Source organism: Podarcis cretensis (genome assembly GCF_951804945.1).
Source record: "Podarcis cretensis genome assembly, chromosome: 1".
NCBI classification, from domain to species: domain Eukaryota; kingdom Metazoa; phylum Chordata; class Lepidosauria; order Squamata; family Lacertidae; genus Podarcis; species Podarcis cretensis.
In genome coordinates this window covers 8,053,470-8,079,441 of record NC_137170.1, presented here as the reverse complement: position 1 = coordinate 8,079,441, position 25,972 = coordinate 8,053,470, and the positions used below count along the sequence as shown (strand labels likewise).

At 44.3% G+C, this 25,972-nt stretch overlaps 1 protein-coding gene and 1 long non-coding RNA gene across 7 annotated transcripts in view; one reads left to right on the top strand and one right to left on the bottom strand.

Annotated features, from left to right (window-relative positions):
- ARID4A (AT-rich interaction domain 4A) overlaps positions 1-14,046 on the bottom strand; it is a 61,869-nt gene extending 47,823 nt beyond the window's left edge. Inside the window, exons 1-6 of one of the 4 annotated variants that reach the window (XM_079984250.1) lie at positions 13,791-14,046; positions 12,611-12,688; positions 12,284-12,353; positions 10,615-10,725; positions 8,887-8,952; positions 7,867-7,957 (exon numbers count right to left, since the gene is read on the bottom strand). In XM_079984250.1, the coding sequence (XP_079840376.1) occupies positions 7,867-7,957; positions 8,887-8,952; positions 10,615-10,725; positions 12,284-12,289 (274 nt within the window). In that variant the 5' untranslated portion in view covers positions 12,290-12,353; positions 12,611-12,688; positions 13,791-14,046. Of the gene's footprint in view, positions 1-7,866; positions 7,958-8,886; positions 8,953-10,614; positions 10,726-12,283; positions 12,354-12,610; positions 12,770-13,790 lie in introns of those variants that run through there. The other 3 variants (XM_079984248.1, XM_079984251.1, XM_079984249.1) reach the window with 3 other exon arrangements.
- Positions 14,047-14,255: 209 nt separating this feature from the next.
- LOC307208777 lies at positions 14,256-25,678 on the top strand. Of its 3 annotated transcripts, none has more exons than XR_013835231.1 (5): positions 14,256-14,923; positions 18,588-18,863; positions 20,968-21,050; positions 22,618-24,419; positions 24,510-25,678. It is a non-coding gene; the product is annotated as an uncharacterized lncRNA (long non-coding RNA). The 3 variants fall into 3 exon arrangements; XR_013835232.1 differs by lacking the exon at positions 24,510-25,678 and adding an exon at positions 15,348-15,546 and having other exon boundaries at positions 14,644-14,923; positions 22,618-22,880; XR_013835233.1 differs by lacking the exon at positions 24,510-25,678 and having other exon boundaries at positions 14,672-14,923; positions 18,591-18,863; positions 22,618-22,880.
- The last annotated feature ends 294 nt before the right edge of the window (positions 25,679-25,972 follow it).

Here is a 25,972-nt window from a genome sequence, read left to right as displayed (position 1 = left end):
GCAGGGGAAAAAAGAATGGGGTAGGTGCTGAGGGCAACTTGGTTATGATCCAGTGGAAGAAACAGTGAAAAAACTGAGCCCTCTGGGCATTTCCTCAGTATTGCTGCACATTTGTTCAGGACTGAACAGAAACCACTTCCAGTTTCTAAGTTGTAGCAGCCAAGGCAATTGGCTTAAAGGTTAAGCAAGGATGGAAAATCTCTCTTCAGCAGCCACATGGGATTTTTTTTTTCTGCCTAGGGGCAGAGGAAATACACCACTGATCTTGGAATTGCATGATCGCTTCATTTAATCAAAGTCCCGATTTTTGACACGTGAAGAGCTGCTGGGGTGAAGTGTTATGTCACTGATGTTCCGAGCTGGTGCAGGGCTAAGTCTTCAAATCAGAAAGATTAGTTAAATGAAAGATAAGCCAAACAATGTGTTAAATCTGCTTTGATCCTGCCTTGAAGGAGCTGCAGCCTACTTTTGGATCTCAAGGCTACTTCACACACTGAAATTGGAATCCGCACTATGAGTAAGCTGTGTGTTGCCAGGTAAATAACTTTCTCCCTGTGCAGGTGCGACTCTTGGGAATGCCTCATAAGATGGAAGTGTTTTGCTAGTGACCCTCCTGCAGCAGCACCCCAAACAAACAACTCCCTGCTGCCACAAACTAACTTTCTAAGCAGAATTGGGTGTATCAAAAACCAATGATGTTTCTAAGGGCACAGGAAAGGATAATGGTGCATTATGAACAAGTCATAGAATCACAAAACTGTATAGAGTTGGAAAGGGACACTGAGGGTTATCAAGTCTAACTCGCTCTAGACTAGAATGTTTCCTTACAAACAAGAAAGTAAAAGGTAAAGGTAAAGGTACCCCTGCCCATACGGGCCAGTCTTGACAGACTCTGGGGTTGTGCGCCCATCTCACTTAAGAGGCCAGGGGCCAGCGCTGTCCGGAGACACTTCCGGGTCACGTGGCCAGCGTGACATCGCTGCTCTGGCCAGAGCCAGAGCCAGAGCCAGAGCCGCACACGGAAACGCCGTTTACCTTCCCGCTGGTAAGCGGTCCCTATTTATCTACTTGCACCCGGAGGTGCTTTCGAACTGCTAGGTTGGCAGGCGCTGGGACCGAGCAGCGGGAGCGCACCCCGCCGCAGGGATTCGAACCGCCGACCTTTCGATCGGCAAGCCCTAGGCGCTGAGGCTTTAACCCACAGCGCCACCTGCGTCCCTACAAACAAGAAAGTATGTCGCTGCAAATTCAACTTAAAAAAAAAAAAAAAAGAATTAAAGTTGTTGGACTCCCAACTCCCATCATCCTTGACCACTGGCTGTGCCGACTGCAGCCGACAGGACTTGGAGATCAACAACATCTGGAGAGCCACTGGATCCCCTCCCCTGGTGCAGGTTATGAGGGCAAGGAGCCAAAAGGTAACCAAGCACCACCACTATATTTGAGCTAACATTTATTCAAATACTGGCTCTCATTTCGCCTGAAAGCTTGGTCCCAGCCTGTTTCCCTCGTCTCAGCTGACAGCACAACACACCATACTAAACAAAAATAAAAATAAAAATACAGAATTGGAACACTTAGTTCTTCGAATATATGACTTTTAGATTTTTTAAAAAATTTAAGGTTTGGTTCTTTTTATGAATTGGAATAATAAAGGATGAATTATGAGAAATACTGCCATTTCCTGAGTCAGACGTATAAGGAAAAAGCAACAGATCTAATCCTTTATCAGAAAGGATTTGAAATGGGGAGAGACATCCCTTTGATCATGGCTCCCATTGCTGGCTGTTTCTTTATGTGGGGTCCACACTGAGCAATGAGGAAAGGAAGAGGTGCTGGACCACTGGCTATCTCAATATGTGAATCTGGAGTCACTTCACACTTGGTCCCTCTATGTGCAGTTTATGGGCGACAGTGTTCCATGCCACACACACAACACAACATGCAGGGCCTGTTCCCTTGATCTGCCCATTACTACTGGAGGCAGGTCACATGCCTGGGCTATTTTCAAATGTTACGCTTGGAGGAGAGGCAAGGACCGCACATATACAGCAGGGGTCATGTGTGTAGTAAAAACTGCTTCCGCACAGCCCTCCTGCTGCTGCAAGGAACTACAGGGTAGGAACCCATCACTCTTCTACTGCATCAGTTTTCCCTATTCCAGCCAGCACTCCAGAGACACTGCAGTAGAGAAAAGCTGTGCTTTCCAATGGTATTTAATCCACCTGTTTTAAAAAGGAAGTTCTACTTCTATCTGACATAGTGAAATCAAGCAACAGTAATTTAGTAATTTAGCATTATGTCACAGATATAGTATCTTCCATCCAATTTCTACCAGTCTCACTGGTACTACGAAGAGGGTGTTCAAGCATCTGGTTCAAGCATTTTATTTTAAAAAACCACACTTCCATTGTATCACCACCCACTCTTTCCTCCCAGCTAAGTATTCCTTGCTGTTCTAAATCTCCTTTCTTTTTAATCTACTTCACATGCAGCCTACTTCAAATTAAAGCCTCCCTGAGCATGACCTTTTCAATACACTTAACTGTTCTTAAAAGAGTACATTGACAAGGAGCCATGAAAATTAAAGATTCCTAGAAGAACAACTGACAAGAGCTCAGTGCCACTGTTTTGCTCTCTTATTAACTGCTCATGCAGATCCAGCAGAATCCGGCCATATTTTTCCCACCAAAACACACACATCAAAGATAGTAAATGCTACTCTGCTTCCAGGCTGCATCTTTAAAATTTGCAAAGCACTTCATACCTATACACCTGAAAGTTAGCTCAGTAGCATCACCACTACAACATTTCCCTTACTGAAACATACAAAATGCAAAGTGCAACAAAACACAGGAGAACAAGAAATAAGAGAACCGAATAAGCATTCTTATTAAACTTAGTTAGTCCCCTTGTTTGGAAGTTTTATGATTAGAGCAAGAGTGGACAACGTAGTCCTCAACTACAATTCCCATCATCCCTGACCACTGACCATGCTGGCTAAGGCTAATAATAATAATAATAATAATTTATACCCCAGCCACTCTGGGCGGCTTCCAACCGAATATTAAAAACAATACAGCGTCAGACATTTAAAACTTCCCTAAACAGAGCCGCCTTCAGTTGTCTTTTAAAAGTAAAATAGTTGTTTATTGCCTTGACATCTGCTGGGAGGGCGTTCCACGGGACAGGTGCCACTACCGAGAAGGCCCTCTGCCTGGTTCCCCATAACCTTACTTCTCGCAGCGAGGGAACCGCCAGAAGGCCCTTGGCGCTGGGCCTCAGTGATGGGAGCTATTGCCCAAGGACACCTGGAGGGCACCAAGTTGGCAAGCCCTGAGATCTCAAAAGGACATTTTATTCTTATCACCATTTCTATACTGTACCACCAAGGGGCTCAAGGCTGTGTAAAAGCCCCATGGCACAAAAACACACACAAAACCAAACAAACCCTCACACAATGACACACAAAATCCCCGCAGCAATGCTTTAAAGTAAGCTAGTCTAAGAGACAGCAACTGGATCATAGTTAACACATTGAGCTTTACGGTTAAGCAGGGTTTTAAACACAAACCTCCCTATTCCCAATTCAGCATTCTAACTACTACAACACTCTGATTTATGTGTGACAATTAGGGGACATGGGTACACATTTCAGAAAAATTTCAAGTACACTCCTGACTACAACTATCAGTCCCATATAACAGATGATGGGACTGAGAGACTTAGGGGACACCTTTCATGTTCATGGTTGAGGGAAGAACTGAACTCAATCTCCTAGAGTCTGAATCTGTTGCCTTCCAGAGATTGTTGGGCTCCATCCAGCTCCCCACTTTCCTGACCGTTGGCCATTCTGGCTGGTGCTGATGCAAGTTGGTAGTCACCAAATCAGGTGGGGGGGGGCAACAGCTCCCCCCCCTCCTCTCCCATAGCACTCACGTCAGATAAGCATGCAGCTGTAGCCAGTTATGCCTCCTAACAATCAGCAACGATTTCCCCCCAAAGTTGGATACGGCAAATTCATGCTGGAGAGAGAGGAGAGCTCCCAAATTGAAGCCCACTAACACAACCTACCTCCTTAACAAGGAAGAAACAATCCAATTGCCACACAGAGTCTGAGGGCCAGTCTCTGGCAAAATTAAAAGACGTTTATCAGTTTATGATAACACTGGTGCCCTGCTAACAACAGCTGGCTTAAATGCTGGCTCCAGCTACCTGCAGTTAACAAATGAAGGTTTGTTCTTAGTAAGGAACAAGCATTGCCTTCGCACCGGTCCGTGTGAGGCAGGCCCAGAGGAGTTAATAGGGAAGGCCTAAGATTTTCTTTTCCTTTAACACTGTTTGCAGACTGAGAAAAAAGCAATTGACACAAATCTACAACATTGAGTTAAAGGTGCTTAGGGTGTCAATAACTCACTCCATATTTTGTAGCTTTCCCCCATCCCTAACCGTATGTAGTTCGACTGATTTATACTATGCAGCAGTTGCATCTGGTCAATACACTAACCCATGTTTTAAGGAAGGGTAAGCAAGATGGAGCCATGTGGGTGTTGTATGACTCCTAACTCCTCTTAGCCGCAGGCAGCGTGGCTAAAGGTTAGGGATTATGGGAGCTGTACCATCACATCTGGAAGGCACTATGTTGGCTACCCGTACTTTGAGAGATAGCAGCTTAGATTTCCATTCAGTTACTGTATAGAACTGCTTTCTGTCTGTCAGCAATCAGGAGCCCTGTCAAATCTTTGACCAGTGGTCCTTATGGCTTTTATTCTCTCTTTCAATAATAAAGAACTATGAACTGCTTGCCTCCCTATCTGTCTTCCATTTCGGAGATTTTGCCACCCAAGTGCTCACAAGCAGGGCATGAAGATGATCAATCACCCCTTATTTGGTATTTAAAGGTATATTGCTGCTGTCCATCTTGTGGTCATGAATTCCATTTGAACTATGTAAACGTTACTCCAAGTCAAGTGAGAGTGACCCAAATGTCAGCATCTCTTGCAGTGTGGAGGCTGGGCTGCGGCTAAAATAGAAAATTTAAGTTCCACAGATCTTGCAGCATTCATCTTTGGGCCACGGCCAATATTTTTTAGAACTTGCTTACCAGAAGGAATGATTCTGGCTTGGATCCTAAGTTAGCCTTTTCTCAACCTTCTGGGAAGGTTTTCGGAGAGTGCAAGAAATTGCAGGCAGAAATCGAGGAAGTTCTCCTCCCACTTCTGCCTGCAGAAGCATCACCTGAGCAGAACTCCACTCGGGGGAAGATCCCACCAGCCACAACAAACTCTGAGACACTGATTTCCCCTTGCATACGTGTCACCACAAAAAGTGTGCATTCATTCCTCAATGCTTTCCTTAGCATTTTCTTACTCTCACCACAACCAAACCACCTTTGTTCAAGTGAAGACAATTATTCATTGAGGCTACAATTCTATCCACATGTATTCCAGTTTAGGACAAGAACCTAGGTATCCACCTGGAAACCAGAGACCAGCTGTTAAATAGAGAAAATGCTGGTCTATCCAAGAAGCTGCTGGCCCTGCTCAATATGACAGTAAACATGGACCAGAGTGAAATTAACCAAACCAGAACCTTCATATTCCACATAAAGCAGTGTCAGTATCTGCTTAAAGGCACACACACAAGCTATTTCCAGAGGCAGGTAATATTTTAACACATATCCCTGCAGCCAGGCAAAGTACAGATACACTTTCCTGGAGCTTTTGTAAAGGGGGACAAAAGCCAAACAATTTAACACATGAAACCCTGTGAAGTTTAGTTAATACATTAAGGCTTACCAAAACACACTTTCCAGTTTTAAGTCAATTTTCAATTCTCAGTGCAGTGCAGGAAGCCAAAATTTGACTGCCACTACATTCTTGTCCTTGACACTTGCATGAAACAGCCCTAGAACACTTTTAAGCCATTCTTCCAGAGAATAATATTTACTCAAGAATTAAGTATGCAAAGGACTTGCAGAACTTCTTGAAAGAAGCAACTTACAAATAAGCCTTTGTTCAAATGGGATAAAGTTTATTTAAAATCCATGCCGTTATCTCAACAACAATATGTTGGGCATTCTAAACTTGCAAATCCTCTTTATTAAAAATAACAGCATTACAACTTAATTTAAAGTCCAGTGACAAATATTTAAAATACTGTTATGTTTTCTTTTACAAGACACTGTTAACAATTCTCAGGTGGCAGAGGGCAATATGAATAAGCAAAGTTATCCATTACCAGATCAGACCGCGAATCCATCTAACTCAAAATGATCTACCATAACTGGCAGCAGTTCTCCAAAATCCAGGTCTCTCCTTCATCTCCCAATTATGCTGAAAATGCTAGAAGAAATGCTAGAAAAGGTATTTAGGGTCCCTGAAACAATTTCTAAGTTCCTGGGCCACAATTGTCAGTCCAAAGGCACAGAAATGCAAAACATGCCAAAACCAATTCTGCAATTTCTTTAAACTTTAGGAGTGATGCTCAGGGCAGCCAAAGGAATTATGTTCTCCAATATTTTGTTGCTATGTAAACACAATTACACTTGAAAAACAATGTCATTCAGCAAACTGTTCTCAGCTTGTTAACTTATTTTAACACAGAAGTTAAAAGAAAATCCACTGCCTTGGCCTTTATCCCTTCCAGAAGCCTTGCTAGTGCCACGCAAATTACTGGTCTCTCTGCTCATACATACGTATGTTTATTATTTGTGACCTACAAGGGGGAATCCCAAAAGCAATCCTTAGCCCCAATGACAAGAAGGCAAATGCCTGTTTCTGAGGCTAAGTACAGCCATATCAGAAAAGACAAAACTCACAACAATCCATTGCTTCTCTTGTCTCTCCTATTCAAAAGTATCTCCTACAGTATGAAGGTACAGCCATTAAGCATGACACTTATGGAGGTGCTTAGTGTAGCTGGTAAAGATGAGCCCTAGGGAAGTAGTTTACACTTAACTTTTCTAAACTTTATACACACAGAGGCTGAGCTCCTAACTCAAAGCCTGGCATCCTCAGGCCAGAGGTGGGGAACCTGTAGCCCTCCAGATGGTGTTGGACAAACTCCCAACAACCCCAGCCAGCACAGCCAATTGTCAGGAATGATGGGAATAGTACTCTAGCAACATCTGGAGGACCAGAGGTTCTCCATCCCTTACAAAACAGAGCAGCTCCACATGAAGCACCTGTTGCTTAACCACACCATTTCAGTCTGCAGGCAGGAGAAATCTAAAAGTTGATAGTCTGGTACGTTTTGGGGAGCTGTTTTCAGCATAATTGGGCATTTGTACAACGGACCCACAAGCCCTATCTGAAGTAGTACAGTCCATCTACTGATCATGGATTAACTCAACAACCCAGCAGACACATTTGATGTACTGCTTTTTAATGCTGAAGAGACCACTATGTAAGCAGCCTGGACCTTTTTTAGCCCAAGGGTCACATTCCCCTCTGGGCAACCTTATGGGAGCCACACGGCAGTGACAGGCAGAGCAGAGGCAATACTAGGTGCAGAAATAAATGTGTTTTTTTGCTACTGCAGAGTTGGTTAGTGTCTTCACACTCACACATCCCTCTCTATCCAAGAAAGCAAGTATTACTATCACCATTAGAGTTCAAGGACACATTACAGCCAGGCAAAAGGATTCATGCAGGTATTTTAGTTGGCTCCATGTCCCCCCCCCCCAAGTTCTAAGTCATTGTTAAACATTTGGCAATATTCCTTCTATACAGACTCCATATTTTATTGGGAAGTTTAAAAAGTCATAAGAGATCTGCTCAAAAACCGCTGTGCATCTGGGACAGAGAAGAAATCATGTATATCTTAGTGCCTGTGAAATCTAGTGTGGCACAGAAATCTACTTACCTACAGTATACCAGCTTGCATCTGTCAGTTTACTGACAGTGGCCTCTTGAAACGATCCATCAGACATCTTGGTTTCAACAGTTGCACCAACCTATAATGTTAGAAATCACATTCAGTTCCTCGTACAGATCAACACCCTAATTTTAAGCCCAACAGTCCCTAAGTGTTCCTCAACCTTTTGACAACTAAGGCACTAGTTTTGCTCCCCTAGATTTGAATTTGGGGCATGCTTACATGTACTTCTTTTTGATTTGCTTTCAGAACGACAAGTCAGCATCCTGCATTTAAGTGTGGGATAGCCGCCTGTATACTTGCTTCCTTTGCCCATTCAGCCACAGTTAAGGGTGTGGCTCTTGCTGTGTGGGATTATCAGCTGCTGTGCAGTTTGTGCCTCCTTATGCCCTCCATCAGGATGACACCACTGCTCATCGAGCAGCAGAGGGAATAATAGTTGTTTGGGAACTTCCCACTTCACACAGAGCAATGCATGCATCCAACACACTTTTTTCTTAGCAGACATTGACTCTCCTCTCAGCAGTAAAGAAGCTAATGCCCTTGGATGTTGCACTTAAAGGCTTTTTATTTCAATGGCACTTAAGTGTGTAATGACTGTCCTCTGAAGTGGGACCTGGATGTGTTTCATTGTCAGCTGCATAGTCTGTACTATCACGGAACCAAGACTGAAAATTATCCCTGAAAATTATCCCATGGAAGGCCAAGCCTTTGGACCCAGAAACTTTGTATCAAGTTTCTGAAGTGAGGAATGGTTACATAAACATTGCACTGAAATATTCTACTTTATGCAGTTTTCATTTCGTAGATAATTTCTTCCTCCGTTTTTTGACTGAACTATTTTTAGATCTTCACTTTAATCTTTCAGCGAAAAAATATATGTGCATGAATGTGAGAACTAAAGTCAAACAGGAATGCTGCTGTCATTTGGCTTACTCTGAATCAGGCATTTAAATGCACAGGTTTTTGAATTTACTGATAACTTTTGAAGAAAACATGCATACATACCCTTAAAGGTCCTTTCACTTGGTCATCTTGCACCAACTGTGTTGAATTATCCTGTTTTAAGATCACCTGCATATTTTGAGAGGGATTTTAAAGAAAACAATTTTACTTGCAAAGAGGTTGAAAAATGCATGTCATTTACTGTGAGATTCAACATCAGCCCACTTGAGCAATGGACTTTCATGTGTGCACACAAGACTTTTATGCGCCAGTAGGTTGCTCCCTAAAGTATGCCCCAGCAGCTATGGGGACTTTCCAGATCCGACTGGGGGTGGGGACAGAAGAGGAGGAAATCCCAACATGCACATTGTTGTGACATCAGATCTCACCCTATATGCCAGCATGCAGAGTAGAACATTATTCTAAGTAAGATTTTTCAAACATGGAAGTTTGCTTTTATTAAAAGCATTCAAATAAAACGGCAGCACAACTATGGAAGAAATTGCAAGAAATTTAATTTCACGCTATCAATTGAGTATATGGTATTTATAATAATAATAATAATAATAATAATAAGAAGAAGAAGAAGAAGAAGAATAAGAATAATTTATTATTTGTACCCTGCCCATCTGGCTGGGTTTCCCCAGCCACTCTGGGCGGCTTCCATAAAAACCAAAAATACACTAAAATATCACAGATTAAAAACTTCCCTGAACAGGGCTGCCTTAAGATGTCTTCTGAATGTCAGGTAGTTATTTATCTGGTTGCCAAGTCAGGTCAATAAATGATCTGGGGACGGGGGACTCCAGTGATGTTTCCTTAGTAAATCCATTTTTTACATACAGTGCAGTACATTGAAACTCTTGACACGAATCAAAGAAGAACACATTTTAGCTGACTGAGGTTTATGCCACAATAACAGGACAATCATACACAGGATGTCCCATTATGGTCACAGGGACTTGAAAGTGGGCACAAGACTGCAGTCTAAATCTGTGAGTCTTTTGAAAGGTGCCATGAGACTATTAATTGTGAGGCAAAATACCAACATGATCATGGCTTCACATGCAACTGATCCATTAACTCAGATCCATTAGAGATTTGCTTTCTCTTGATCAATGACTAAGCAAATCACAATTCCTGCTACACCAGCAACTTAGCCATAAGTCTGTCTCTTTGATAACACAGCAGATTACACCAATTAGAAAGCTCTCTTAACGATCCAGTGACTGTAGACCCGTGCACTCCATTGCTAGAAGATACCCTTAATGGAAACACTTCAGAAATGAATGTATTTTTAAAGCTGAATTTCTAGATACCATACAGGTGAAGCCTATGAAGGGCTCGTCTTAATCCTTACCCATTTCAGCACTTACAAAAAAAGCCCCATCAAATTTATAGTAAGCACAAATTGTTATTGATTTTTCTTTTTTCAAGCAAAAGCAAAAACCCTGCTCTTCAGCAAAGATAGAATCCTAAAATGAAGCTGCACACATCCAAGGAGAAATACAGGGTTTTCCTGATTCTCTCCCCAACCCCAATGCCGTAACACTTATTTGGACCAGAAGAGAGAAAATAAGTGGGGTTTCTTACTGCTGGAAAATAAATGATGCTACCTTACATTTTGGCTTTTTATTTCCTCAGGGTGCCCTATTGGGCTGGGCTTCCTTAGCAGCAGGATGCATGCACTTTCATGCAGAAGGTCCCCGGGTCTCTAGATAAAAGTATCTAATGAAATAGGTGATGTGAAAGACCTGTGGCTAATGCACTGGCATTAGTGCTCTCTCTTACCTTGACTTTCACCAGCCTTTTTACTGTCTTAATTTTTGCCTCGCAGAAGGCACCCCGGTATTTGGCACTGACATCAGTCCCAACTGTCAGGTAGGCAGGCTCATCTGCTGCCTGAAGAGAAAGAAAAAATGGTCAAAGGGTGGAAGCATTCAAGGACACTTCTCAAGGTTCAGATCCCTTGGCACAATTTTAAGGTTAATCGTAACGAAACCACGATGAAAAACTTTTAAGCCTACAGGAAGTAACTGACAGACTAAGACCTGCCACTGGCAATTAGTGGAGTTGCATATACACACAGGTTTACTCTGACCCAACAAGTCTTTAGAATCTATTGTGATTTATTTAGTTTATCCATTCAGAAAAAAACTCTAGTCACCAAAAAGAGAAAGGACCTGGTTCTTGTGTTTTGCTTTTACTAAGATAGCATATAGATGAATCCAAATCTTTATACCATTTGTCATCTACTATTTGGACAGCAGCTTACAGTGACCAATACTTAACAGTACACGCTGGAAAGACTAAAAATAATCCTACAAGAATGTGTATTTCTGCAAGATGGATTATACGCTCTGAAGTCTTTGGAGAAGTGCATGGTACTCAAACACTGCAGTTGTAAACAAAAAATTTGACAGCTGCTGCTTCAGCCAATGGATTTTAAGTCTTACTGGCCACAAGTGGTTTCTCAGGCAGACATACCAACAGTCAAACTTTTTGTTTTGGAATACATTTCTCATATACAGTTGAAAGAAAAAGAAACAAGCCCAATTGTTGTTTAATGAGGATAGAATGCAACACTAATTTTCCTTAGTTTCTTGTTCACTTTTTCCAAAAGCTGCACCCCCCAAAAAAACAAGCACCTGGATACAGAACAGCAGAGGTTAACAAAGTTTTAACTGCTGATACAACACTGGATCATTTGCCAGCTTAACAGCCCATTTATTAGAAAATACTTTAACAGCACATTTCAACAGGGTAATTCCCAGGTAAGTGTGCATTAGATTGCAGCATTAGTCTAACAATTAGGACTTAATTCATTAGAAAATAAGTATAAGGCAGTGTCTTATGTACTTTCACTTTGATCAACTTTGACCATACTTCTGTTCAATGAATTAGCATCATTGAATAGTGACCTTTTTAATGACAAGTAATAACTAACGAACAAGTAGCACTGAATGCCTCATTTCTTTCCAGAGCTGGAAAGTAGCTTCCCAGTGAGTACACATAAGTAAAACAAAATTCTTGCCACCATTTTGGAATTGCAAAGCTTATGTAAGTTATAAACATTTTCTTCCATGCTTTGCATGCAGAAGGTCCCAACTTCAATTTCCAGTATCAGGTAGCATGAAACAGAAATGACCTCTGCCTGAGATAGTGGAGAGCCAGTACTAGCCTAGATGAATCAATAATTTGACCTGGTGTGAGGCAGCATCCTATTTTATGCTATTGTATTTCTATACTGTAATATTAAATTGTTCACTGGGTTTGCAGACATATGTGGCTGTTTAGCAAAAGGCAAGCTTCCTTAGCAGTGGCATATGAACCATATTTGACTAAATATGTATTCAACAGGATGATGTACTTTTAACACTGAAGGAAAATAATACACAATCATTGACAGGATAGAGAACTGAAGAGAAGGGAAAACTGAGAAGTTGAGAAACAGATTTACCTTCATCTTTGAAGGTTATTTGAGGGATTCCAGCTCAAAAGTTTTCTTTTTACCACAGTTGAAGAAAAATCTAGAAAACAAGGAGAAAATGGTAATATTCATACATGTAATTATAAAAAAGTGACAGAACTGAAGAGCAAGAAATTAAACTATGAAGTCAGTGGTCAATTATGAAAACACAACCCTCTCCTTAGTGTACACAACGCAGAACTTCTGCATCTGTAGAACACTCACTCCAGGCCTCATACTGGCAAGGAGAAGGAAAGTGCTGAAAAGTAGTAAGTGGGCAATTTGGAGTTCTGGTTGAGAAGCAGCTGATGCTGCTACCTTCTCTCTATTTCAGCTCCCTCTTGCTCATCTCTGCGTCCCCCGTCAGTAACTGTCATCCAGCCTTTTCTCTTCAGCCTGTCAAGAAAAGAAACTCTAAGGCCACGGAGAAGACATTCACTTAAAGGAAGCAAGAGGATGATCAAGAAACAGGAGCAATCCCAAGAAGCCAGGATCTTCAGCCCCCCTCTTAGCTTCCTCAAATCTGAAAAGACAGACAAGAATATATCTGAAGGTAAAAATGCTGCCTGGCAAAGGGGAGGCTGACAGGCCAGTCAAATGCAGACACACCCTCCATTTACGACTTCCAGCTTGATCCTCTGTATGTTTACTCAAAAGTATGTACTCAGGTGGGACTTGCACCCAAGGGTGCACAGGGCTGCAGCAAGTTGTCGGCAACATCCCCTCGACCGCTTAGCAAAATCACTCTTTTGCCTTTCCTGGCTGAAAAGCACCTCGGACCTTCTTTCCCCACCCCTTGCACTTAGTTCCCACTCCGATTCACATCCAGGCCTCGCTCCAAACAAGCCCCATTCCTTTTCAGCGCACTTCCCCATATGCCGAAGCCCTCCTCCTTCCGCCCCCAAGGGCGAAAACAAAATTCGTGCTGTGTTTTGGGAAACCTTCTCTTTCCCCTAAAGACTCCGAAAGGCAACACATTCCCAACCCCCCCCCATTAAAAAACTCAGCCCTCTTCTAGGCCTTGGCCTCTGTGAACCCCCCTCGCCTCCCGGCCCACCCCGACTGCCCCCCAACACACAAGCCCCTCAGACCCCCAACCAAGGCGATGGCAAGGGGGGGGAGGACCCCTCCAACCCCCCCCCCCGAGGCAACTGACGAAGGGCTTTCTTTCTGAGGGGGGGGGGAGAAGGGGAAAGAGAAGTCATGGGAAGGAGGCCCGCCCCGAGCTGAAGGGGGCCTCGTCCAGATGTGGCGGGGAAAGAGAGCCTGCTCCAAGTGTGCGGCAAGAGGAAGGAGGACTTGGCCGGGGTGTTGGGGCTCCTCCGTGAGGGGAAGGAGGCAGAAGGCAGCGCTCGAGAAGCAGCGGCAGGAGGAGGAGGAGGAGGATCCCGCCCGGGCCTCCCGCAGCCTCCGGAGGGGATCCCGAGTTCCAGCGCGGAAGGTCCCCTGCCTTCCCTCCAAGCCCGGCCAGGCCCCCTCAGCCCCGCCACCAACTCACCGCCGACGAGGATCCGGCGGCGGCGGCGGCTGCCCCGTTTCCTTCCTCAGGTGTAAGACGTGGGCGCGTCTCCGCCGTCCGACCCCGAGCAGGAAAGAAGCGGCGGCGGCGGCTGAGGCGGCGAAGGACGACGACGACGACGACGACGGAGCGAGCGAGCGAGCGAGCGAGCGGCGGCAGCGGGGAGGGAGGTGGGGAAGGAGGACGGGCCTGTGGTCTGGCGCCTCAGCTCCGCCTCTTCCCCGCCCCCGGCAGCCCGGGCTGCCTCTGGCTCGCGCGCTCTGGCTCCCTGACGGGCGGCGGGCGGGCGGGCGGGACTCCCTCGCCCAGCGCTGCCGCTGCTGCTGCCTTGCGCGGCTCAACACCCAAATAACAAGCTGTTGAGCAGGATCTGCGCGGCGCGGCCTCCCATTGGCTCCTCCCCCCGCGGGGCCCCCTCCCCGCCCGTGACGCTCGAGGGGGCGCTCTGCCCCGCCCTGATCGGGCGCCGCGCACAGCTCCCGCCTTTCATTGGACTGCGGAAGGGCATTTCTCCGCGACGCGATTGGGCGGCCGCTTTCCTCCGCCCCCGACTTCTTCTTCTTCTTCTTCTTCGTTTCCCCGCCCCCCCCCACCATCATCAAAGACTTTTCATTGGTCCAAACCGAGGAAGGGCGAAGCGCCGTTGGACGGCCGGCGGCTTAAAAAAGGGAGTTAAGTCAAAGTTTCCACCCGCCCCGCCTCCCTAGGAAGCGAGCGAGAGGCCTGCAGGGACCGGATGTGAAGCGCCGCGAGGCGATTGGAGGAGGACTTGGCGGGGCAGGAATCTGAGGAGCGGGTGGGCGGGGCGGGGGAAAATGAGCAGGAGGATTGGCGAGAGGTGATTGGCTGCCCGCGCCTGTCTCATGGAAACGGAAAGGAGGAGGGCGGGGCCAACAGAAGCTTGCGGAGGCGGCGAAGGGAAAGCCGAGTCCTAAGGCGCATGCGTCCTCCGGCCGTCAGGGTTTCATTATTTTTTTCCTCCCCATCGCCTTCGCCCGGCGCCATTTTGTGCGCTCTTCAGTCACGTCTCGGTCCCATTTCGTTGAGAGGGCTGGAGGTGAAGGGGTGCTGAGGAGCGGCTCCGGCGGAGGCCTGAGGTAAACGAAGCCGAGGTAGGTGTGGGTGCGGTGAGGCCTTTTAATGTGTGTGGCGGGGGAGAATGCGACCTCCGTCCGTTGGCTTAAAAACAGCCCTATTTTGTGTGGAGAACGTCGAGGGGCGAGGAGGGCCGCGAGCCCCGCGACCGTTACCGCGGAAAACTGCCTCAACGGGCCGAGGTAAACGTTGCGTAGTGGGGCGGGGCTGCGGACCGGAAGCCGAGTGTGACGTCAGGCCTTGCGCAGCCGCCAATAAGGGGGCGGGGCTTCCTCTTCCGGGTTTCCCTCCTCGCTCTTCCTTTTGATTGAGCAGGGGAGTGAAGTTTACCCCCGCGAGGATCTGGGACGTGTTTCTTGAAAGTGCTTAATGGCTGTACCTTCCTCGTGAAAAGGGCCTTGTCGTAGCCCTTCTGTAACGTTTTCAGTTTTTTTGCTCCAGTAGCTACCCGCAAACGCCCGACCATCCTGCGGCGCCTCAGGGGCGCTTTTAATGGAGAGGGATATGCATTTGTGGATCAGGGGCGCCGTCGTGAGATCTGCCCAGAGATCTGCGCGTGGAGGCTGCCCATAAAACAGCTGGGCCCTGCTCCATTGTGCTTAAACCCCCGCTGGCTGTTGGCTTACTCTCCACAATCCATGTATGCCTGCACCTTTCAACCTAGAATAGTATTTCTGTTGTCTGATGAAGAGGGGCTCTAGCCCACAAAAAGCTTCGGCTGTTGCCTTTCTTCAACTGTGCAGAATTAAAACATATTCTATTAAAGACTAGCTTGATTTCCTCTTCAGGATTAATGTTGTGTATTAGCTTTAATAGCACACTCCTAGTCATGTTTACTCATAAGTATGTGTGGTTAGCCCTGCAGCCGAAAAATTGTCCCAAGCAAAGGACTACTCTCAAGTCTAAATTCTGTATGCTTCTCTCTCCCTGCCCTCCCATACAGATAGATATATAGGTATCCATATCTCATACCTTCAATATGCCATGTGTGAGCCACTGCTCAATGTGGATTAAGAGATGTTTGTGCTGCAAAGGGCAGCAAGCTGTGCTTTCTTGTAGTGCAGACTTTTTGTGCCTGTGTTCTATTTCTAGTAAATGCAAGTTGGTCAGACATCCTGGTTTTTTTTAAAATGTTAAGTAGTTTCTGGTAGTCCGAACAGAAAATCTGCAAAGTTCTCCCACCTTGTCAAAAGGACCATTCTTTATAAACATGAAGAAGAATTAGGAATTTTGTGCTCTCCATCAACTTGCCAAGTGATGAAAAGAAGGTAGCTTCATAAGAGAGTGCTTTTTTGTCATCAGTAGAGTGGAAACTTCTGCCATGATGTATGAGTAGAGCTTTTTACTGAGGATTATAAGAGAATAAAATAAAATTTCACAAGGGCCTTGCAAGTACTAACTCTTGTCTTAGGATTCATGCTTCTTAAATCACTTTAGCCCATCTTTTATGTGCTTGTACGCTTTGCACTCCAGATGTCCTTATGAATGCACTGGTTGTTCAGGATGGTAATTATGGAACTAGGGGCAGTGTTCGAAACTCCCATGTTCTAGGCACATTTTGCGACAGAGAATTTCATAATCGCAAGCAGGTTCTGAGCTCTGGGCACAGTATTGTGCCTAAGATTTCAGATTAAACTTTGTACTTCCAGCAGTTTGAACTCCATCTTGTACCCCCCTTTCAAGAAGCACTTGTTTGATATTTGCAGGGGGATGTATGCCAGCACCTCCTTCACAGTATTTAAATTGTTTCAGTTAAGAAGGATTTGCATATTTGCAAGCAACATAATGTTACAGCAGTTTTCAAATCAGCACAAAAAACACTTGTGACATTTACAGAGCATGAGGTAGATATTCATCATGCTTTAGGCCGCATAGTCATCTTGTCATCTGTGACACACAAGTTGGAATGGGGTGGGGAGAGGATGTCCTTCCTCCTTTGTAATTTATCTTAATTTTGCCTACTGTGGCTAACTTGCTAGGTGTTTCTTTCTGTAGGTTGGATACAGAAAATACAGGACTGTTCATGAAAATTTTAGGCAGGGCTCCACAAATTATTGCTGGCCTTAGTAGTGAGCCATTTGTATTGGCCACTGGCTCCTCTCCTACACAGAATCCTATGGCACACATGGGGAGGAGCTGGGTCAGCTTTTCACTTACCCTGGGCTTTCAACACACTAGGAAACAGCAAGAGAGATAATAATAATAATAAATTTTATTTATATCCCGCCCTCCCCAGCCGAAGCCGGGCTCAGGGCGGCTAACAACACTAAAACAGTATGACATTATAAAACATTATAAAAATGAATTAAAATCAAAATTGATGGCAACCATAAACTAAAGTTTTGTAAAGATTGCCAGAGGAGGGGGTCAGGCTGCACCCTGACCAAATGCCAGGTGGAACAGCTCTGTCTTGCAGGCCCTGCGGAAAGATGTCAAGTCCTGCAGGGCCCTTGTCTCTTGTGACAGAGCGTTCCACCAGGTTGGAGCCGCAGCCAAAAAAGCCCTGGCTCTAGTTGAGGCCAGCCTAACCTCTCTGAGGCCTGGGACCCTCAAGGTGTTTTTATTTGAAGATCGTAAGTTCCTCTGTGGGGCATACCAGGAGAGGCGGTCCCGTAGGTATGAGGGCCCTAGGCCGTATAGGGCTTTGAAGGTTAAAACCAGCACCTTAAACCTGATCCTGTACTCCACCGGGAGCCAGTGCAGCTGGTATAGCACCGGATGAATGTGATCTCTAAGCGAAGACCCCGTAAGGAGTCTCGCTGCGGCATTCTGCACCCGCTGGAGTTTCTGGGTCAGTCTCAAGGGCAGCCCCACGTAGAGTGAGTTACAATAATCCAGTCTGGAGGTGACCGTCGCGTGGATCACAGTGGCTAGGTCAGGGCGAGAGAGGTAAGGAGCCAACTGCTTAGCTTGGCGGAGATGAAAAAATGCCGCCTTTGTTATAGCTGCAATCTGCGCCTCCATGGAGAGGGAGGTATCGAAGATTACACCCAAACTCTTAATGCTTGGTATATCTTCTAAATGAGGTACTAAAAGAGGCAGGCTCCTTCTTTGTGTGTGTCAGAGAACTTGGAGAGAGAGAGTAGTCTCTCTTTCCAACCTGTTATGAAGAAAGAGCCTTCCCCTCGGGTTGCCTGCAAATCATGCAATAATTTGAGAAATGAGGTACTGTATCTTGCTTTGTCCAGGACATCTAGGAATTGCCAGACCATTAGTAACTGTTGGTCACGCCTGACTGTATTTATGGATGCTTGCACTTAACTACCCAGGACAGTGGTTTTCAAACAGTAGGGCAGTCTCCCTTTAACACGTGGAAAGAGAATTCAAAGTCAAAAAGAGATAGAACCTTAAGCCATGTAGAACCTTCCTCCCTAGCAGGCTAAGACATGATGGACTGAACACCCCAGCAGAAAATCTTCATTGATTCATACTGAGTTTAAGTGGATGAGTGAGCTCCCACCAAATTTGGCAGGAGCGTCTCCCATTTTCTAAAACTGTTACCTTGTTGGAATAGTGTCCCACATGCAAAGACCTTTGCATGCCATGAGCAGACTGTTGGTTCTGATTTGACAAGGGGGATAATAGGACAGAATTGATTGAGAAGGGGGTGATAAGCTCATACTGAGCTGGGGCCTATAATCTCTTCCACAAAATGCTGACACTTTGTATCTCTTATTCCAGCAGCAAATTCTTTCTTTGAAACTTAACCCAATGAGGCATCAGAGGGACACGTTCAGTATGGTGATGACAAATAAACTTGGAGCACCTTGCAAAGGAACCTGTGGTGCCAAAAGCCATGGGGTGGAGGATGCTTCTGCTGTTGTGAAGCTGGGCTATCTAACTCAAGAGGAAGATAATTCGCACGGAACATAGGATGAGTGGGACAGCTGAGCCACAGCTGCTGCAATTCATATGTTGATGCCGGAGACAAGATGGCTGTAAACTACGACTGAGACGGTGGGTCTTAACACTGGCTCTGAATAGTTGATCCCGACGCACATAGTACAGTGTATTTTTTGCATTGTGATTGCAGTTGGAAGAGGAAACACAGCTGAACTGTAGGTAGATCAAATACTCCAGCCATAGACAGTAGACGGCTATTATTAAAGTGATCCTGCTAGGGTGATGGGTGGGAATGGGGTGTGAACTTCAATCCTTAAAGATATGTAAATAATAAAGACCAAACTATCACAAGATCATTCTGTGTCTTTGTAAAATAAACTTACGGGTATTGTGATGATGACCATTAACTATGTATCACATAGCAAATTAGTACTTTATATCGTAGCTCACCTGCTGTCCTTTATATGGTGAATCCTGTTTGATGTCTCTGTTGGAAGACTCAGTTGTGATGCTTTTGGTTTTGTTACGCATGAGCTGTTAAGCAATTAGGGCTTGACTTAGTGAGGTTATTTGTTCTAGCATATATCTGAATAGGTCTTCATAAACCTGGGAACCAAGAAGGGGAGGAAATGAATGTAGCTGCATTTTTATTTTCCTCTTCTGTTTTGCCTTTTGTCCCAGTTCTTAAATGAAACAAGGTGTGAGTGTCTGATTTTATTTTAGGGAGGGGGAAGCTAGCTGGGTTGTACACTTCAAAGGAAGTAATTATCCTTAGAAGCTCAGATGTTCAGCTTGGGCAGTTGCCACTGTAGGTTTATTAGAAAGAAACCTTGGACAGAGTTTGTGGTACAGAAAGTGGCTACAGCTGAATACACAAATCCATGCTATTAACATATGTGTAAAGGTCTTTTTTTTTTTTTAAGAAACACAGTGAACACAATGGGAGGAATGAATGGCTTGGTTCACATGTTGGGTTGAATTTTTGTTTGATGTTATGTAAATGAGGCTTGAGCTTGTGTGCTGCCCCCTCACCTTGCAGGCTTTGAGTTCAACCTCCTTATGTCAAACCTTGATTTACTGTTACATTCAGATCAGCAAACTAGTACATGTGCTTTCCCTCGTATTCAAACCACAATGCCTGAGAGCCCAAGAATCTCTCACAATGCAAAAGCATTAACTTCTGTTGTGTTAGAGGTGAGCCAATTCAATGCGAATCAGCTCCCATGCTGCATTTCATCACAAGACTGCTTTTATTATCATAGATTGAAAGTAATATCCAAGAGTAAGCTACAGTTCTTGCTGCTTTGTGGCAACAATATATTGGGAAAGGCCGCTAAAACTTCATAGAGTAATACTTTTAATCTGCAAAACTTGAGTGTGTCCCACTGTGTGCTAAGCCCATAAGAACTACTAACAATGATGTTTCCAAAGAAAGGAAAAGCAGTTCAGCTTTATAGCAGCTGTTAAATATTTTTTGTCATGCCAGGCTCTCCATGGCTACTTGAGATGGAGATGAACAGTGATTAGAGAATCCTGGAAAAGCTATGGGTGTCCCTCCAGTTACTGATCTGGCTAAATTGGGCATTAACAGTGTAGTTTGATCAGATACCTACTTTTAAAATGCATTTTAAAATTAATACATCATAAATAATTTACATGCTGCTGTGAATTATGATAATGTCAAAGGTATAATACTTGTTCTAGGCCTAAGCATTCCCCCCCCACCCCCCAGCAAAACAATCTGTCTTGCAAACAGTGATTCAGGCACCTTCTTCCTGTTTCCCCCCAGGTTCTGGTCTCTTAATTGCTGCTGCCTCTCCAGAGCAGTATTCTAGCTCCATAAAGCCACAACTAGAAGGAAACTTTATATTACCAGTTGATTCCCTTTAATGCTGAAAGCAATAATGTGCACATTGATAATAGAATTGTAGAGAAGGGACCACGAGGATCATCTAACCGAACCCTGTAAGGCAGGGATCTAAGATTAAGAGCCTCACACTCTACTGACTGAGCTATGAGGGTCTAGACTGGTAATGACAGCAGTATAGAGAAGGAATAGGCACTGTCAGATGAAGCATTTTACTATAATTTATTGAACCAGGCAACATAGAATACAGATATTGCCATTTGTGCAGAAGTGTTGGAGCAGAGGGAATGCCTAGGGTGGAAAAAAAAGCCAGGCTTTCTAGAAATGTAACTTCTTTTTGCTATTTGCCAGGTGCCTTTCAAGTTGCTTACCACCTCGTTCCAGAGAGCATTTGGAAATCGGTACTTTGTTTAATCACCAAGCCATCTGGAAAGGTAAGACAGTTTCTCAATATTTGCTAACTACGTAGTGTGAAGGTTTTTCCCTCCTCTTAATTTTCATGTTGCCTTTTGTGCTTTGTTGTGTCAGAATTGCATAATCATATATGCTGATAGTGAACTCATTCTCCAGGTGCTAATCCTTATGGAGTTAGTCCAACTCACAAATAAAATCCAATCATAGGCATCCCAGTGTGTTTTTCCTTTGTAAAGCTCTGCCTGTGTAGAATAAAGACACTTATTCTTCCATCTTTGCCGCAAGTAGCAGCAAATGAAAATGCAGCTAGACTGATTTTCATTGCTAGTTTGTTTTTTTGTTTTTGCTTGTTGGCTGAAACTGGTCTGCTCACCTGGCTTCCTGCTTTCATTGTTGGAGTCTAAGGAAGCAGTTTTCTAGCTGTGGTAATAAGCTTTAGCAATGTGGAATGGTTTTTGTAAGGAGGTCCTGGATGCCTGTCAGTGGAATCGATAGCTAAGAGCCTGGTCAGGCAAAGTTGCTAATATTTTTCTGCTTAAATGAGAAACCAGGCATTTTGCACAGAAAAACAATGTGATCTCAGAAGTAGCTCTGCATAGGGTGATTTAAGTTTGGTTGACATCCTCCTGGAGGGATGTGGCTGCTTAATCCCATGCTGCTTGGGAAACACTTAAAAATACCGCATTTTATAGCTTTGTCTACTGCCTTGGTTCAGGTGATTCCTTCATACACTCATAGCTATACAGGACAACCACCAATGGGATGGGGGGGCATAAGAGCAGAGAAAAGTTATGACAGCTGGTTCTGTTCATACAACCCTTTGATCTGTAGATGTCTTCTTGGGTATTAGTATGTAAAATACGCAATTTGCTAGTTTTCATCTCCCTGGATATAATTACTATTTTAGGATGACAACTTATTTCACTTTGATGTTGCAAGTCAATATAGCCTTTATTCTTTTTAACTCATGTTAAGATTACAAATAGTAATGGTGTATTGCAGAAGCAAATGTTTACTTTTGGCTCCCACCCAAGCTCAGTAACTCTTTTCGGTATTCTCAGCTTATGCATTCTATTATGTGCAAATAATTCCTTTAACTGTATGGTGTTAGCTATGTACTCTTTGATTTCTCTCTCTCTCTCAAGGTGACAGGTTTTCTTATTTTATTTATCAGTTGGACACAGTACAGTGGTGCCTTGCAAGACGAAAAGAATCCTTTCCGTGAGTCTCTTCGTCTAGCAGTTTTTTCGTCTTGCGAAGCAAGCCCATTGACGGATTAGCGGATTAGCGCTAGCGGTTTATCGGCTTAGCGGATAAGCGGCTTAGAAAAAGGGGGGGAACCCGCAGGAACTCGCAAGACATTTTCGTCTTGCAAAGCAAGCCCATAGGAAATTTGTTTTGCGAAGCACCTCCAAAACGGAAAACTCTTTCGTCTAGTGAGTTTTCCGTCTTGCGAGGCATTCGTCTTGCGGGGCACCACTGTATCTTCAAAACACTTGTGTGATTTGCCTCTTCCCCTTGGATGAGAACATATAGCTTTCCCCAATATTTGTATGTTTGTGTTATTTTAATCTTTTCCTTCAACAGAATTGTGACTGTGAACGTAGAGATCCCTGCAGAAAATACTCCCCAAGGCACAGAACGGTGTGAGCTTGTGTGTATGGCCGGAACCATGATGAAACATCAGCTATCTTGCTTGTGGGATTCAGTACATTTGTGTCGACTGCTTATAATCTGTTCCGAGTCATCTTCGTTAAGCAGAGAACTTTCATTGTATCTGACAAAATGTCTCAAGAATGAACAGATACTTTAAACACTGATTTATGGAATAAAAGCCTATTTTATGATTACATTTGGCATCTTTTGTTTACCTTGCACTATCTAGGACCCTGGACAAACATGCTTTGTGGATGTTTTAAGACACTCTTCTAAGGGTTGTGCATTTGGGTCCTAGTGTAAGCACCACAGCTTCTTCTGGTCTTGGTTGCGGCTAAGGAGCTGTTTATGGATAAACAAGAGAGTACCCATTGAAAGGAGACTAATTGTCTGCTGCGCATGTAGAAGACCCCTGGCTCCAATATAAGACCTGTGCATTGCATCTTAAGTCCTAATGAGAGTTCTGTCTTGCCTGTTTTACTCGCTGAAGGGCCACTATTGGTAATACTTGCACCTCTTAATTTAGGAGAACTAGAGCTCCTTTTTTGAATGAGACCTTGGGTCTCCAGCTGTTTTTGGACTACAGTTCCCATCCCTGACCACTGGTCCTGCAAGCTAGGGATGATGGGAGTTGCAGTCTAAAAACAGTTGGAGACCCAAGTTTGGGAAACGCTGGCCTAGACCATCATTCACTGGTCCTGCTCAGCTTTTGCCCGTTTGGAAGGTATCACTGAATTGTGCTGATGCTGCTTATTGTCTGGCTGTGTGTAAATCTGAAGAATATAGTCTACTCTACAAAATTAAGAGTCCCATCTATTGCTGTGACTATTTTACTGCTGATCTCTACTACCGGCATGTGACTCCTGCACTTGAGTGAATGTGGGCTCTTGGAGTGAAGGTTCCCCATTCACAGAGATAGGAGAAGCTTGCCCTACATTTGTAAAGAGGTTTCTCATACCTGCTGGATTGCACCTACTAACTCCTCTCCTTTACAACATATTGCGTACAAATTATCTGTAGCACATATATTAAGTGCATTGTGCTGTGAATCACACAGTGCTGGTTTGCATGTGTTTGCTTCCTGCTTAGTCACACTAATTTATGACGTAAGCAGGGCTGTGGTTTGGGGATGCCATGACTGACATGAGAAAGTGGAAACATGGTCTTGAGTACAGCACTGTAAATACACTGAGAAACTTTTTTTTTTAAGGAACAGGAAGTAGTAGTAGTCAAGTGACACTGCCACTGGTCATCTGAACTATCATTAATAAATATTGTGGTTCAGCATCTTCCCATTAGGAAGCTGCAATCATTATTCTACCATAAATTCATGGGTAGAAGTATGATAACTCTTTAATTGGTGAAAATGTTTCCTTTCACCTTACTTTTTTATCAATAGATGTAGGAAAGTAGGCAAAAATATCCCACTACTGGCAGCTCTTTGAAAACTAGTGCTCATTCAAGAACTTCAGTACTAAATTATTCAACACAAAACAGGATCATTTAAGAAATGCTCCAGTTCATGTACTGATTTGTGGAAATGGTGGCAGAAAGCTGCTATGGGAGAGGAGAATGTTAAAATAATCCTGTTATTCACAGGGGCAGCTGAGTACACAAGTTGGCTTTGGCTGTAGACAAAGTAGATGGAAGAACATGAGGAGATACTTAGCATCCCATGCCCCACTTATGGCCTCAAAGACATGTGACTGGCTGCTGGACCACCTGCATCTATGGTCAGTGTAAGAAATTGGCCAAGTATCTGAAATATTCATGAATGCCAAGATTGTCACAAAATAGTGAGCAAGCTTTTGTATTTTGTGCAGATGTTAATCAAAAGTAGGTAAGTGGGTGAAATGGTGGCTTAATGTGCTGACTATGGGCTGAAAACAACTTTCTGGACAGGAAATGCTAGGCTTCTCCCAAATTTGCCCTGGAGTGTTCTCAGGTAAAAAAATTATCTTTTTCATACAAGCATCCTTGTGTAAGCATTGCCATCTAAACAAGTGCAATAAATTGGAAAGTTAAGTAGTTTTTGAACAACAGCAATCTCATTGGAGCACAAAGTTCTGGTTTCTCTCTTAATCCGGTGTGAAAAATCTCACTGTAAAATCATAGCATTTTCCAGCCACTGCAAAAATTAGTTGAAAGTGATCACCACACTAAAGCACAGCACTACACTAAATACTGCAACAATTTTCTTCTTCCAACCAGGGCTGAGATGATGTTTTCACAACCACCACTCTGTTACATGAAGCCACATATCAATATCCAACAGCATTAGTCAGATCCCTTCTATTCAAGTATGACCAAGCTCCAGGCTCACTATTTGCCCTCAAGCCACCCCACCTGCTGAATTGGAAGAGGAAAGATAAAGCTTGAGTGTGACACCTTACTATATATATTACTTTTCAGACAGATACATATTGTTCATGCTTTACACAAGCTTTTTACAAACTGCATCTCAAAGCAGCAGTAATCATATTTACTATAATCCAATCCAGACAACGGGAAGATTGGACTGCTAGGTAGGGAGGTTGAATCATAAACTTGTCCAATTGTAGGATACAGCCGATGTTCTTCATATGACCAGGTATCTGGGCTGCTACCTTATGACAGGAGGGAGCAGGTTTTTTACCATTTCTTTAATGCCTGGATTCAACAGGGCTGGGGAGTGTAGTTCTCTTAGTAATGGGCGCAATCTAGCACGCTACATCAGGGTGCCCAATGTGATTTTAAACTTTTTTCCTTCAACAACATACTTTCTCCACACCACCACCTATGCAGCAACCAATCTGCTTTTGGAAATTTCAAAAGGGTTTGCTATGTAGCACTGAGGAGGAAAAAGACAGTTGTGGCATTTCAAGACAAGCTGCAAGTCCTCATCAGTGCACAAAGTTTCTTTGGCTCCTAGCCAGGTATTCCTTCCTGTGTTCATTATGATTCTCTATCAAGCCCTTCCTCTCATTGTACAGTTACCCTGTCCTAGCCTTTGGAAGGGACGCAGGTGGCGCTGTGGGTTAAAGCCTCAGCGCCTAGGACTTGCCGATCGAAAGGTCGGCGGTTCGAATCCCTGCGGCGGGGTGCGCTCCCGCTGCTCGGTCCCAGCGCCTGCCAACCTAGCAGTTCGAAAGCACCTCCAGGTGCAAGTAGATAAATAGGGACCGCTTACCAGCGGGAAGGTAAACGGCGTTTCCGTGTGCGGCTCTGGCTCGCCAGAGCAGCGATGTCACGCTGGCCACGTGACCCGGAAGTGTCTCCGGACAGCGCTGGCCCCTGGCCTCTTAAG